The sequence below is a fragment of the Ricinus communis genome, chromosome 10 (assembly GCF_019578655.1).
Source record: "Ricinus communis isolate WT05 ecotype wild-type chromosome 10, ASM1957865v1, whole genome shotgun sequence".
In the NCBI taxonomy this organism is placed as follows: Eukaryota; Viridiplantae; Streptophyta; class Magnoliopsida; order Malpighiales; family Euphorbiaceae; genus Ricinus; species Ricinus communis.
Window position 1 is genome coordinate 11,884,889 of NC_063265.1, and position 15,465 is coordinate 11,900,353.

The 15,465-nt window shown below is 35.0% G+C and overlaps 2 protein-coding genes across 3 annotated transcripts; both read left to right on the forward strand.

The window, feature by feature from the left end:
* Window positions 1-124: 124 nt before the first annotated feature.
* On the forward strand, window positions 125-4,874 carry LOC8288500 (sugar transporter ERD6-like 5). 2 transcript variants are annotated; one of them, XM_002512277.4, is made up of 18 exons: window positions 125-667; window positions 1,036-1,098; window positions 1,317-1,406; window positions 1,505-1,564; window positions 1,717-1,782; window positions 1,871-1,936; window positions 2,022-2,097; window positions 2,185-2,249; window positions 2,507-2,599; window positions 2,782-2,862; window positions 2,960-3,044; window positions 3,122-3,165; window positions 3,249-3,311; window positions 3,395-3,454; window positions 3,543-3,596; window positions 4,122-4,181; window positions 4,262-4,376; window positions 4,476-4,874. In XM_002512277.4, the coding sequence occupies exons 1-18, from the start codon at window positions 473-475 to the stop codon at window positions 4,604-4,606; spliced, it is 1,467 nt and encodes a 488-aa protein (XP_002512323.1). In that variant the 5' UTR covers window positions 125-472; the 3' UTR covers window positions 4,607-4,874. The 2 variants fall into 2 exon arrangements, with proteins under 2 accessions (XP_002512323.1, XP_048235772.1); XM_048379815.1 differs by having other exon boundaries at window positions 582-667; window positions 1,036-1,194.
* Window positions 4,875-7,216: 2,342 nt separating this feature from the next.
* On the forward strand, window positions 7,217-14,538 carry LOC8285508 (sugar transporter ERD6-like 5). Its single transcript, XM_002512278.4, has 18 exons — window positions 7,217-7,475; window positions 7,777-7,839; window positions 8,224-8,313; window positions 8,391-8,450; window positions 8,533-8,598; window positions 12,123-12,188; window positions 12,273-12,348; window positions 12,426-12,490; window positions 12,665-12,757; window positions 12,888-12,968; window positions 13,058-13,142; window positions 13,261-13,304; window positions 13,400-13,462; window positions 13,543-13,602; window positions 13,689-13,745; window positions 13,841-13,900; window positions 13,984-14,098; window positions 14,202-14,538. Exons 1-18 carry the CDS (start codon window positions 7,311-7,313, stop codon window positions 14,330-14,332), a joined length of 1,440 nt encoding a protein of 479 aa, XP_002512324.1. The 5' UTR covers window positions 7,217-7,310; the 3' UTR covers window positions 14,333-14,538.
* Window positions 14,539-15,465: the final 927 nt, after the last annotated feature.

Genomic DNA, 15,465 nt, shown 5'->3' on the forward strand with positions numbered 1-15,465 from the left:
AATGGAAAACTTAAATATATGCTTGTTCCTAAAAGATAAACTATCAGAAAAATATACATATTAGTTTTGTAGTTTAGCAGTAAAATGGGACCACCTTAAAAAAGCTTGTCGATTTTAATCTCATTGATTAAAAAAGAAAGTTATCAAAAACTGTAATTTGGTTTTTTAGAAAAGAAAAACAAATTGAATAAGCCAAGTATTTAAAAAAAAAAACACCAGAAATAGAAGAACAGAGGAAAAACCGGACACACGGTGGGTCCAACTTTGGTCCTTGTCGTCTTTGCATTAAATTTTCTTAAGGGAGAGATGATGGTTTTTTTCTTAATTTGTACCGGGTACAACTGGAAGAATACTAAATCTAACCCAAAAAGTTCTCTTTCTCAACGCCTATACTTTACTTACTCGAGCCTTTTTCCTGGACGCACGTACTCATCATTCTATACAGCTTCTTTGGTCTCGGTCGCTCAAGAAAATGGATAGGGGGAGCATAGAAGAAGGAGAAACGTCGAGCCCTTTTCTTGTCAAAGACAGAACTCATGAGATACGTGGAGGAGATGATGGTGGTGGTGGTGGAGAAGGGCAGAGTGGAGATTCTTCTTCAGCAACGTTAGTGGTGGTGATGAGCACTCTGATTGCTGTTTCTGGTTCATATGTTTTTGGGTCAGCTGTAAGTACTACTCTTACTCATTAAAGCTTGTAACTTTCATTTGCTAAGATTACAGAAAGTGAAAGCTTGAAACAGTTGATGACGCCCCATTTTGATATTTGACAGTTTGGGAGTTGCACTTTGGAGTCCTCTCTATTAAATTTGGAATCAAATTAGCATCTTTTGTTGAAATATGTGTATAATCATTAACAAGTTACAAGTATTTTTTCTTTGAGAATAATTACAACTTTTTGGTGCTGAGACAGTGTGATCTTATTTATAACATGGGTTACCCAAATGCTATTTTATAACTTCCCTATGGATTAATTGTCCATTTGATGAGGTGATTTCTGGACTAAACTAATTAGTGGTTTGATTTATGCGCACAGGTAGGATATTCATCACCCACTCAATCTGGAATCATGCAGGATCTGGATCTCTCTGTCGCAGAGGTGAAAAATGAAAGAAATTACAAGTTACAGAAAGCCTGGAACTTTAATTAGTGATCAGGATTATTAAACAATATGCAATTGGCGGAGTTGGTGAAAGTACATTCTTATTAGAAAATTTAATATATTTTGAGGAAATCTGCTTCATGTGCTGTCTATGCGGACTACAATCCAAAGTTATAATGTTAATGTTCTTTTTTCAATTTGGTTTCATTACACAGTACTCACTTTTCGGTTCTATATTAACAATTGGGGCAATGATAGGCGCAATAATGAGTGGCAGGATAGCAGACTACATTGGTAGAAGAGGTGTAAGTAATTTTTTGTTAATTATTATCATTATCTATTACTTGCTTTTCTACATCGAAGTACTTCAAAGATTTTCACCATTTTGATTGTGGTGAATTAGACAATGGGTTTTTCAGAAATTTTCTGCATCATAGGATGGCTTGCAATAGCATTCTCAAAGGTTCTCTTTCCTTCTCTCCTTTTGCATCCCTCAATTTCATCATTTTATTCATGCTGTCAGGTTGCAGGAAAAAATACATTAGAAAGAAAATCTAATTAGTATTTCTTTCTTCAGCTCAATTGATGTCATTAACATTAAGTTTGTGTTGGAAGGTCTCGTTGTGGCTTGATGTCGGAAGACTGTTGGTAGGATATGGAATGGGGCTTCTTTCTTATGTGGTAACTTTTTTGGAAGGTCTCCAATACATTCCGTTAATTACTATATTAACGTGTGGGATTAATCCATTTATATTCCATCAACAAAAAGGTACCTGTCTACATAGCTGAAATTACGCCCAAGAATCTTCGAGGGGGATTTACAACAGTTCATCAGGTAATTATATAGCATAACTATGTTGGTGGCTGGTGTAATATAGTTTGCACTTTGCATATCCACCTACTTACCACTGATTCTGCAGTTCATGATATGTTGTGGTGTTTCAGTAACATATCTTATTGGAGCTTTTATTTCTTGGAGAACATTGGCTCTGATTGGTAAAATAGCCTCTTTTTTTCTGTGGTGTTTCAATATAAAGTGAATTTAGTTCCATAATAATTGGTATTTCCATGGTTTGACTCCAGGAACTATTCCATGTCTTATTCAGCTTCTCGGTCTATTCTTAATTCCAGAATCTCCTAGATGGTTGGTAAGCATTATGATTTTATAATTAATTTATGATTGTATGGATTAAAATGTTGCCATTGGAGAAACTAAAAGAATACTTGAGATTCATTTTCCATTGCTCCCAATAAAACCTTAAAAAATATACTGCTTAAAACATGAAAATGAAACGTCTTATGAATGTGCTTAAGAAATTTGAATAAATGGCTATAATCTCTTATGTAAATACCCTTCAGTAAGGTTAGGGAAGTTTGCAGCTTAAATATTGGACAACTTTTGCAGGCAAAGATTGGGAGATTGAAAGAGTGTGAAGCTGCTCTACAGCGTCTTAGAGGAGGGAATACTGATATTTCTGGTGAAGCAGCTGATATTAGAGTAGGATTTTAACTCTATTTGCACAAATAATTTGAATCTTTTTGTTTCTATTCAATTTATCTTATTTCTTTTTCAAATATCTTTTTATGTTAGAATAAGAATTGGATTGCTTTATGACTTTGACCTTTTGTTTTGATTATATTTGCTTAGGAAGAAGTATGATGTGGTTTTATTGTTTATAGGACTACACAGAATTCCTTCAACAGCATAGCGAAGCTAGCATATTTGAATTGTTTCAGTGGAAATATGCTCATTCACTCATTGTGAGCTTTCTAACTTTATCCTGAATTCAGCATATTACTTTTATGTCTCATTGGGTTATTAGAAATAATTTAATAAAGAACTGAAAATTCTTTTAAGGTTGGAGTCGGCCTGATGGTACTGCAACAATTTGGAGGGGTGAATGGCGTTGCATTTTATGCAAGTTCTATATTTATTTCAGCTGGTATATAAAGACTTGCCATTACAAGTAAAAACCAGAACAAGAATAGGAAAAATGATGAATCTCTTGGTGTATGACAGGTTTCTCTGGTAGTATTGGGACTATTGCAATGGTTGTTGTTCAGGTAATTGACACTAGCTATAATACAAGTATTGCATTCTGGTAAAGTTCTTTTCCAAGACAGAAATGCTAACCAATTTTCTGCAGGTTCCAATGACAGCACTTGGAGTTCTGTTGATGGATATATCTGGGAGAAGACCACTTCTTTTGGTAAAACTCTTAGGAATAGTTCCAAATTTGTGATGTAGTATAGTGTAAGAAGTCTGCAATAAAGTCTAAAAATTCTTTTACAGGTATCTGCAGCCGGGACATGTTTGGGTTGCCTTCTTGCAGCAATGTCATTTTTGTTGCAGGTTCTCAGAAATAAACTATACTTGTCACTTGAAATACTTGTTTAACTATTCATACTTGTTTTTATGCACACAAACCTTTCCATTTCAGGACCTTCATACCTGGATGAATTTCTCTCCATTTCTGGCACTTACTGGTGTACTGGTAATGCTAGACTAACTTCTAAGCCAGTTGTCTATTTCTTACGTACAAAGGAAAATCAGCACTATAAGGAAAAGCCCTATTTGGCCTGCCCTTTGAATTTTGATCTAATCATTCCGCATCGTGTCAGTCTATATACCAATGTAATCTTAATCTTATTGTTTTTCCTTTTTCTTATGTTCTATTCTTCATCTAGAACTATTTGATTATTGATGTCGAATTGCTTGTTGATCTTCTTGTAACTATGGATTAGATCTAGAAAAAAGAAAAATATCTACTGCATCATCAAATAATGTTTTTGAAAATTCATTATATTCTTTTAACGTTACAATCTTCTACCCTAGAAGGGCTCCTTAGTTACCATATCCATCTATTATTAAAACCTTACCTAGTGTTGTTGCCCCCCGATTTTCTGGTAGATTTCATGATTGTATATAGTAAGTTGAACATGAATAATATTAAACTTCACAATTAGATTACATATGACTAGATGAATTGGTTTCTAAGTTGATTTAGTTTTGGAATCAGATATACACAGGATCATTCTCACTAGGCATGGGAGGAATACCTTGGGTTATAATGTCTGAGGTAGGTTAATTTTATCAGGCCCAAACTACGCCTTTCAATAGAACAAGAACACTTGCAGCCTGAAATGGTTTCAATTTCAGGTATTTCCTATAAACATGAAGGGCTCAGCTGGAAGTCTTGTTACACTAGTTAGTTGGTTGGGTTCTTGGATTATCTCCTATGCTTTTAATTTCCTAATGACTTGGAGCTCAGCAGGTAATTATGATATATAGATATGCATATAGTGGAGTTATTTGGATAAAATCTAAGGCTTTTTTTTTTTTTTTACGTAATATTATGTGTTGGCCTCCTCAGGAACATTCCTTATATTCTCAAGCATATGTGGGCTCACTGTTCTGTTTGTGGCAAAGCTGGTGCCAGAAACCAAGGGACGAACACTGGAGGAAATACAAGCATCCATGAATCCAGTTTCAGGAAATAAATAATTTTTCTTGGTTTGAAATCCTTTATCCTTGCCAATGATTTTACTTGGAAATGCATTAGCTGTAATGCTGGAAACCACCTACTAGTCTTGCCAATTTATTTTTGTACTATGCTATTTAGACATGCATGTACTTGCACTATACTATACAGCCAATGTTGGGCTAAATTGCACTGAAGGTCCCTCAAATTTGGCTCACATATCACAATAATTTTTTAATTTTAATTTGTATTACAAAATTTTCTGAATTTTAACTAAGACTCTTTCTGTTATACTCCGGCCGAAAAGTGATATGGCAGTCCAATTGTTTTTTTTTTTTTTAAAAAAAAAACTTACAATAAAAAATGTATTAAATCAAATAATCAAATTTAAAAAATATTAAAATTAAAATTAACGCACCACTTTCTTTTTCATTTTCCCGTCCACTTTCTTACCGTCCAAACAACCTAAATCTAAAAAATTTCCAATTAAGCAGTACTTGGTTGATTTCCTCTTTCATTTTTCTCTTCTCCTTCTTAAACTCCCTGATGCTTGCTTGATTTTGGGAAGTCGCTATTCCCCCATCTGGGCAGCAAAATTTCCCCCCGACTAGAACTGGTATGTGAACGACTTGTTTCAATGTTCTGAAAATCTCTGTCAATCTCTCTTTTCACAGTAAATGCAGTCCGACCAGATTTATCCTTCTTCTCCCTAATTGCATCATCACTATATTTCATACTCATTTTGGAAATTAAGTTGCTCCTCGTCTCGGAAAAGGCAAGGCAACATCACTAATAAGAACGGAGCTACATCAACAGTAATCAACTAATGTATACCATTCATAAATAATTGAGATTCAAGACCTTCACATATATTTTTGCTACTGTTAGTCCTAAGCTGCAATGGCTAAAATATGAAATCAAGAGAGGAAAAGAGAGAGAGAGAGAGAGAGCTCATGGCTGCATTAACGGCAGACGTTGAAGGAAGGACTGGTTTGGCTGGAAATTTGGGGGAGATAGAGAACGAAGGATGACAAACTCATGGCAAGTAGCGGCAACAGTGAACGATGAACAGCGGGAGGGAAACACGAGAGCAATAGAAGCCCCTTCTCTCGTTATTCATAATGTTTTCAACCACGACAACCTTCCTTTTTTATTTCAAAAGAAAGCTCATCGCTTGTTCTGAGCTGCCATGGCTTGTTCCGGCTGTTGCAGGCGTCATCGGCGTGTGGGACTGGTGGAAATTGACTCTCCACCCTTGATAACACCTACCTGGAGAGTCTTGGCCGTCGACATCGTTGGAGGAAGGAGAAGGCCGCTCGCCAGAGCCGAAACTTCAAGGGGCTGATTCTTGCAGGGAGTTTTCATTCTTCGTACTTCTGAAACCATGAGAAGTAGATAACAATTTAGTTGTGTCATTTGGCATGCCGTGTTCAACCTCAATCAATTTATTCTTTTAGATTTAGGGTGTTTGGATGGTGAGAAATTGAGGGGAAAAAATTAAAGATAAAGTGTGTTAATTTGATTTTAATTTTTTTTAGAATTATTATTTGATTTAATTAATTTAGTTTAACGTAATTTTTAAAATTTTAATAAATGTTAGATATTTTAATATTATTAATTTTAATATACTCGTATGATATTTAATAATGACATGCGAATCTTTAAAAGAAAAAATTAACAGTCGGACTATCATATTATTTTTTTTATCGAGCTTTTAAATGAAGACCGACGAAAAAAAATAAATAATATTTCAATTAAAATTCAAGAGATTTTATGATATAAATTATGAGGGATAGTACACACCAATATTTATGGATTCGAAAGGTAGGTCCGGAGTAGAAGGGTGGATGAAGGCTTTCAACAGAAAAGAAAAATATAGGAATTGTAGGTAATTAAATTTAATGATGAACTGAGGGTAGATGTAAATTTTAAGAACCAGTGATGATCCATTAATGGTGAAAATAATAGTATCATGGATGAATATAAAACAAAACAAAAATTAAATTAATACTCTTTCTTTTGTCTCAGTTTGATCACTTTCTATTTTCAGTTGTTAGTTGCTTCTGATTAAATTTTTATTTCTTAATTTTAAAATTTCAGCTTTTATCAATAGTTCACATCAATATTTAAAAAAATTAATATCATCATAAAAAGTGCAAATTAGTCCTTATAGGTAAGGTCTATAACCACCAGTTTCATAACCTATTTGACTTTCTTAAATAATAATTATAGACAAGAACTTTTAAAAAAAATATATTTATTATTAATTTAATAAATAATTACAAGAATATCTTTCATCAATGCCTACATATGTTATCATATTTCACATTTTATAATTTAAAATTGTAATTTTATAATTTAAAATTGTAATTTTATAAAAAGTTGAGTAAATTTTTTTGTTGAAATCATAATTACTAAAATAAATGAAATTAATTAAAAATTTATATTTTTTTAATTACATATAAATAAAATTTTTGAAAGAGATAAATTAGAAAAGTACATAAATAAATAAATAAAGCAACAAGTTCATTTATTTAAAGAAAAAAGGAGATGGAAAGAGAATTGAATTGCAGTTAGAGAAGTGCAGGCAGATGAAAGCGAATCTAAACTAATAATTAAAGGGGAAGACAATAGAAAGGTCTGTGTGGGACCTTCCATGTATCCATCTTTTGCACATGGTTATTATTCTTATTCATTTTACTCGTACCTTCATTTTAGCTTCCCAAAATGGAGGACGAGACTTCACTATTAGACAACTCTCTCCTCGAACACGGCAGCAGCAATGGCCACCACCACCCTCCGGAGACTGGTGGCTCAGCTGCCGGCGCCACTTCTATGTTAGTTTTCACCACCTTCATTGCTGTTTGCGGTTCCTATGTCTTTGGTGCTGTTGTAAGTACTGCATTACATTATTGCACTGCCCTTGGCTTGGACTCTATATATAAACAGATTAAAATATTTTGTTGCAACAGAGGATTGTCATTTATTTATTTGAGACAGTTTTTCTCAATCATTATTTATTAGTTTAGGACCCGTGTTTCAAATATTTTATAGTATCCTTAATTTGGTTGCTGTCGTAAACATGGTACGTACGGACATCAAGAACCAATGTGCCTATCAGCTTTTTCTTATATTATTTTTTCTTAAATCTTGTCTTTTCTGTTTTCTCATCAAGATCTGTCTGTTTTTGCAGCTTGGATATTCATCACCTGCTGAGACTGGGATCATGGACGATCTTGGCCTTTCTTTGGCAGAGGTAAGGGAAACATTGTGAAAGCATTTATGTGTATATGAACAGTTCCTGTATAATCTTTAATACTTCAAGTATTGTTTGATTAACAGGATACATATTTAGCCAATGGAGTGATTCTTTTTGGGTATTCTTCAGTTGCAAGAATATTTTATTTAAAAGAAGTATTAATGAGAGTTCATCAAATGAGTATTAGAAAATAGTTAAACTTTCTATTACGTAACAAAGAACTTATGGAGAGTTATATCACATGAATCATTAGGTCCAGTTTATTGTGCTCTTGTTGATAATAAATATTATTTATTATTTGCAATATATATAAAAAGAAGCACAAAGAAAAATATTTTGTTCATTTTATATAAGTTAAACTTTTATGTTGTCATTATTCAGTACTCAGTTTTTGGCTCAATTATGTCAATTGGAGCAATGTGTGGGGCAGTGTTTAGTGGAAAGATTGCAGACTTGATTGGTCGTAGAGGTGTAAGTTTCTCAATATCCATTAGGCACATATTTATCAGTTCTCCTCTATTTTCTTAACAATAATATTTCCGAAACAGGCAATGGGGATTTCACAAATATTGTGCACCGTAGGATGGCTTGCAATCATATTCTCACAGGTCCCTTTTCTTTTTATTTTTTCGAATATTATACTCAATGTCGTGAAGTTCAGGATGACAAGTGCTCATTTCTCGTTGAAAGGGTGCTTGGTTGCTTGACCTTGGAAGACTCTTCACAGGATTTGGGGTTGGCCTTCTATCTTATGTGGTAATTTTACAGACAGACTGAATCCTCTTTTGTTTTCCTTTTTTGAAAAGATATAAAAAATGAACATTGTGCTTTCGTGGATTTTTTGATGTTGACTTCATATATATATATATTACTTACTTTAGATATATTCATCTTATATCACGAGTAATTGCTGATATATTTGTGAAACAAATTCTAACTCTCAAAATGAAGATAAATATGAAAATTATTATTATTCAAAAAAGATAATACAAAAAAACTGAAATATGAAGTGTTGCACTGCTTCTACAATTTACTATCAGTAAGACATCTATTTAAACTAAAATAATTTATATAAAGACTCAACTAATTTGCCCAAGAGTAGCTAACGTACAGCTGATTTATTTACACAAATAAAGGACCAAAATAAGCTAACAGACTCCTATTAAAAATGAATAACTTGACAAGTTTAAACCAGTAATAAATTGCACTAAATTCTGGCAGCCTCCCTTACTGCAAACTTATTTCTCAATAACTCCAAGAGCCTGGCGAAAAGCTTCAAACTTAGTTTTGGCAAGTGCTTTAGTAAATATGTCTGCAACTTGCTTATCAGTTCGTATTTTCTGCAACTCAATCTCCTGAGATAACACTTTCTCACGAACAAAGTGGTAATGGGTTTCGATGTGCTTGGAACGAGCATGAAACACTGGATTATCTACAAGTTTTATTGCACTTTCATTATTATAATAAATTTGAATTGGATGACTGTGAGTAGTCACTATTTCTTGAATAAGTCTCCTTAGCCACAAACATTCTTGAGTAGCCATTGTAGCTGCTACATATTCTACCTCACAACTAGAAAGAGCAACTGTAGATTGTTTTTTACTACACTAGGAAATCGCAGCAGAACCTATTGTAAAATAAAAACCTGATGTGGAGCGTCTATCATTCACGTCATCGGCCCAATTTGCATCTACAAAGCCACTCAAGGAAAACAATTTAGATTGCTCATACATTAATCCATAACTTAGAGTGCCCTTGATATAACAAAGAATCCTTTTTGCTGCAGTCAAATGAATCTCACATGGCTGATCCATAAATTAAGAAATAACTCCTACCGAAAATGCAATATCAGGTCTTGTGATAGTTAAATAAAATAAACTACCAACAATTTGACGAAAAAATATTGCATCTTCAAATGACTTTCCTGCATTTCTAGCTAACTTGAGATTAGGTTCCATGGGAGTAGTTTTTACTCTTGAATTTTCCATACGAAACCTCTGCAATAAATTGGCTGCATATCCTTTCTGAGAGACAAAATAACCATCACATTTTTCAATTTCCAAACCAAGGAAACAACTAGCTTCTCCTAAACTTTTCATTTCAAAACGAACCGACAAAGCATCTTGAAGACAATTAATTTCAGCAATATCATCACCAGTAATAATCATATCATCAACATAAAGCAAGAGCAAGGTGCATTCAGTGGGTATTCTCTTAATAAACAGGCTTGGATCAACACTTGCAGATTTAAAACCACAAAAATCAAGATATTGAGCAATCTTACCGAACCAAGCACGAGGAGCTTGCTTGAGACCGTATAGCGCCTTCTTAAGTCTGCACACGTAATCAGGATATTCCTTAGAGACAAATCCTTGTGGCCGCTCCATAAAAATATCATGATCCAACTCTCCGTAAAGGAAAGCATTTTTCACATCGAGTTGCCATAATTTCCAGCCTTTACTAGCAGCTAAAGAAATGATTGCCCGAACTGTTACCATCCTTGCAACCAGACTAAAAGTCTCATCATAGTCTCGGCCGTATTGTTGAGAAAAACCACGAGCAACAAGACGAGCTTTGTATCTATCAATCGTACCATCAACCTTTTTCTTCAACTTGTAAACCCACTTACAAGTAATTAAATCAGCATCATACGGCTTTAATACAAGCTCCCAGGTGTCATTCTTTTTAAGTGCTGAAATTTCGTCCACCATTGCATTTTTCCATTCTGAAATGCCTTTAGCTTCACTGTACAACCTCGGCTCATTTTCACAAGAATCTCCCATGAAAAAACAAGACAAAACAGAAAATTGATTCATTTCAACTACAAAATCAGACAAGTGACCTGGTAGCTTTTTCTGTCTCAGAGGATTTTTTTCTTGTGGCAGCTTCAATATTTGTGATGGCCTTTGTATTTTCCTCAGCTTGAATGCCTCCCTCAATTGAAGAATTACTTATTCCTAATGTAGAGTCATCAGGAAAGAGTGCAAGAGTAGTTGTACTTCTGCTGCCATTTGCATCATCTTTGTAACATGAAACTTCATCGAACACCACATCACGAGAAATGATAACCTTCTTTCTTTCCAAATCCATACATCTCTAACCCTTCCTATGAGTATCATAGCCAACAAAAATATATTTCTTGGCCTTTGGGTTAAGCTTAGTTCGATTATGTTTCAATACATGAACATAACATATAGACCCAAAAATACGAAAATAACTCACATTGGGTTTACAATGATAGAGCAGCTCAAATGGTGATGATTCTGTCCCTGGCCATGGAGGCAGCCGATTTATGACATGGCAAGCAGTTTGAAATGCCGCTGCCCATAACTCTCTTAGAAGACTCCTCGCATGTAACCAAGACAAACAAACTGATGTAAGATGAGCTAACTTGCGCTCAGCCACCCCATTTTGCTGCGGGGTTTCTGGACAAGTCATTTGACGCTAAATTTCATGCTCTCTACAGTAATCCATAAAATCTTTTGATAGAAATTCCCCTCCGTTATCCATCCACAAGCACTTGATTTGCAACCTAAATTCTTTTTCTACATCATGCTTAAACTGGATAAATTTAGAAAAAGCTTCACTTTTGTGTTCTAAAAAGTATATCTAGCTGAAACAAGAGAAATCATCCACAATTACCATCACATAATGAAGGCCAGTATAGCTTGCTGTCCTCGTTGGTCCTAAAAGATCGGAATGAACCAATTCCAATGCTGCTGAAGCTCTACTTTTTGAACTTGAGAAAGAAAGACGATGAGATTTTCCATATTGGCAACCCGGACAAATCTCGTCATGCTGAATATCTTTAAAAACAGGAACACCATCAAGAAGTTGGTTTGTGGATATTTTCTGCAGCAACTGAAAACCCACATGACCCAAGCGAGCATGCCAAAGCATTGTGCTTGCATTATGACCAGCCTTTTTGACATATTCATCACTTGCTGATAAAATATACGAAGATTCTTTCCTTTTTCCACAAAACAGAATATCGGCAGCAATGTATTTTACGTTAGAAAGAATTTGAACATTTTTAGGACCAAAAAGAACATATCTTCCTGAATCTGTTATTTGCGATACAGAAGCAAGATTTTTCTTTAAACCAGGAACATGATAAACGTCCTTGAGAAGAACACTCCCATCATTCAAATCTCCTTCTTTCGTCACAGGATGCAGTGAATTGTGCTTTCGTGGATTTTTTGATATTGACTTCATATATATATTACTTTAGATATATTTATCTTATATCACGAGTAATTGCTGATATATTTGTCATGCAGACACCTGTATATATAGCAGAAATAACTCCCAAAAATCTTCGAGGAGGATTTGCAGCTGTTCATCAGGTAAAGATATAGACATTATCTATCTCAAAGAAAGAATTAATTCATTGCTACTGACCATTTGTATAACTGCTTCCTGTTTTATAGTTCGTGCTGTCTGTGGGCACAGCCTTAACATATTTTATAGGAGCTATTCTCTCCTGGCGAATCTTGGCTCTTATAGGTACCTTGAGTTGAGTTCGTTTCTATTTTATCGACTTGATCAAATTGTAGCTTTATGCAATACAATTACATCTGCAGGAATTATCCCTTCTGTAACACAGCTGGTAGGCTTATTCATCATTCCAGAGTCTCCAAGATGGCTGGTAAGTATACTTTTTGACTATGTCAGAAACTGTATTGTCTTCAAGGTTAACTGGTAATATATATCTATGATCACTTTCAAGCTGTTGATAAGAAATATAAGAGAAAGGATTGCATATATTATACCATGCTTTAAAGAATTTTCAGAGATTGAATGATGAATGTCAACTTTTCAGGCCAAGATTGATCGAGGGAAAGACTCTGAAGCTGCTCTGAGGCGCCTGAGAGGAGAAAATGCTGATATATCTGAGGAAGCAACTGAGATCAAAGTAACGTCGAACCCTTATACATAAATCAATTGGAAATACATGACACTCGAAATGATTAATTTTGTTTACTGTATTTGGTTTCTCAATTTTTTTTGCATGTGAAAGTTCAATTGATGCTCTTTTTACACAGGAATATATTGAAACCCTTAAACAGCTTCCAGAGGGTACAGTTCTAGATTTGTTCCAGAGGGTATATGCTCGCTCACTGATTGTAAGTATTACGAGATTAATCTCTCTCATCCTGCAGCAGTTTGATGACTCACCTCATCTGATCCTTCTTCAAATTATCTGGTTCTGTAGGTTGGAATTGGGATTATGTTACTGCAACAATTTGCAGGAACTAATGCAGTTAATTTCTATGCAAGTTCTATATTTGAATCAGCTGGTACATAACAGATTACCATTTTCTAAGTGCATTGTCATCTAAATCCTGATGGTCACTGCATTAAAATACTTATAGACAGAGAAGATAAATCAAGCTAATACTCCGTATTGGATTGCAGGTTTTTCAGCTGATGTTGGAACAGTAGTAATGGCCCTTGTTAAGGTTATTCACTTCAATGTGAATCCAAAATCTTCTTTTTGCTTTCTTTTCCTTTTTTTATGTAATTTTATGAGATCTTTTGCAAATTTTCTTCACAGATACCAATGGCCTTATTGGGTATATTCTTAATGGACCGAACTGGAAGAAAACCACTTCTCATGGTATAGATGAAGTGCCATCAATTTGTGATTGTTTTTTAATTGAAGAAAAGCCAAAGCTGAATGTTATTAACGTATTGCAGACTTCTGCAATGGGGACATGCATAGGCTGCTTTCTTACGGCATTGGCGTTCGCATTGCAGGTACCTTGTCAAATAATTTTCGAAATCTAATTTCTCAAAAGATATTGCATATCATTACTTCAATGTCATTTTTGCCATGACTATAGGACCTTCAGCAACGGAAAGAGTATTTCACACCCATTTTGGTATTTGCCGGTATAATTGTAAGTCAATTTAACTGAACATATTATTATTCTTTGTTAACTAAACCGATTGGATCAAATGAGTAATGAGTTGATGTATGTAACTGGGCAATCAGATATATAATGCGTCATCAGGACTAGGACTTGCAGGAATTCCTTGGCTTATAATGTCAGAGGTTTGTTAATTAAGCCTGGAATTCAAATACCATGTCAAAGATTTCCAAACTATATCAAACTGAATGATGAATTACTATTTCAGATATTTCCCATAAACATGAAAGGTTCAGCAGGTAGTCTTGTGTCTTTGGTCAACTGGCTTAGTTCCTGGATTGTTGCCTACTTTTTCAATTTCTTAATGGAATGGAGCTCAGCTGGTGATCTCTCTGTCTCTTCATCTCTTCTCTATATGTATGCTTTTCTTCGATTTTGCCATAGCCTAAAGCGAGTTACCAATATCTTATATCTCCGTTATATCAGGAACATTTTTCATATTCTTCGGCACTTCTTGTCTGACTGTTGCATTCGTTGCAAAGCTTATACCTGAAACTAAGGGACGAACACTAGAAGAAATACAGGCGGTGATGAACCCGGCGACAGATATAAAATAAAAACCTCGTATACCTGTATACAGTAAATTTCGAGTTTAAACATGTATGGTGTGTACTTATGACTATATTATGTCTTACTGTTAGTCTGTATTATTGGCCATTCACTGAGATCAAACGGGGAGGAAATATTATCTTTTATTAGAATGCAGGCATGGCCTTTTTGTGAAAAGATTTGAAAATGAAGGCTTGAGATGTTTGTTGATCAATGATGTATAATTGTATTGTTTCTGTATTCTGAGTTACAAGATGAATATGCATTCTGTTATATACAATATGAGTGTAACGGTCCTATTGCTAATTTGTTCAATTCCAACGTTAATTTCCTAATAGGGAGAGGTAGAAGCAGCCTTTTCCCTTAGGGGAGAGGTGTTGCTCCTTATTTTCTAGCTAGGCCTGTGATGATCTAGAAGTTTGAGGCCAGTGACCATCAGTCAAAGACCGTCAGTCCTTACGGGTGGTCTTTGCCTGCTGAGCTTTGCCATTGTGGTATGATTTGGTTCTTCAACATTCCCCCTCAAGGTGGGTGCGAATAAATTGATAAAACCCATCTTGCTTAGAAGTCTTTGGTGGCTTGCTTTGTCTAGGGCCTTGGTGAAGACGTCTGCCAGTTGTTCGTGGCTTCTGACAAACGGGATTGTGATTTCTCCTGATTGGACTTTTTCTCTTATGAAGTGGCAGTCAACTTCAATATGTTTAGTTCTTTCGTGAAAGACTGGGTTTGATGCTATGTGTCTGGCTGCTTGGTTGTCACAGTACATCTCCATTGGATCCTTGCACTTTACTCCCATGTCAGTGAGCACTTGCTTAATCCAAACAAGCTCGCTAGCTGTTGATGCCATGGCTCGGTACCCAGCTTCAGCACTAGATCTTGTTGTTACTGATTGCTTTTTGCTTTTCCACGTTACCAGATTTCCTCCTACAAAGACACAGAACCCAGAGGTTGATTTTCTGTCGCAATTGCCTGCCCAATCTGCATCGGAGAAACCAGCAACGATGTTAGCATTATTATTATTCTTCATCAAAATACCTTGGCCTGGAGTACCCTTGAGATATCTTAGGATTCTGTCGACCGCATCCAGGTGGGCAGTACGGGGAGCATGCATAAATTGGCTAATCATGCTTACGGCATAGCT

Bases quoted from the DNA above. Each gene is read 5' to 3' on its own strand.
- LOC8288500 (XM_002512277.4), top strand. From the start codon at position 473: ATGGATAGGGGGAGCATAGAAGAAGGAGAAACGTCGAGCCCTTTTCTT. The intron at 1,783-1,870 runs GTAACTTTTTTG...ATCAACAAAAAG, and splicing joins TGGGGCTTCTTTCTTATGTG to GTACCTGTCTACATAGCTGA. The intron at 2,250-2,506 runs GTAAGCATTATG...CAACTTTTGCAG, and splicing joins CAGAATCTCCTAGATGGTTG to GCAAAGATTGGGAGATTGAA.
- LOC8285508 (XM_002512278.4), top strand. From the start codon at position 7,311: ATGGAGGACGAGACTTCACTATTAGACAACTCTCTCCTCGAACACGGC. The intron at 8,599-12,122 runs GTAATTTTACAG...TTTGTCATGCAG, and splicing joins TTGGCCTTCTATCTTATGTG to ACACCTGTATATATAGCAGA. The intron at 12,491-12,664 runs GTAAGTATACTT...TCAACTTTTCAG, and splicing joins CAGAGTCTCCAAGATGGCTG to GCCAAGATTGATCGAGGGAA.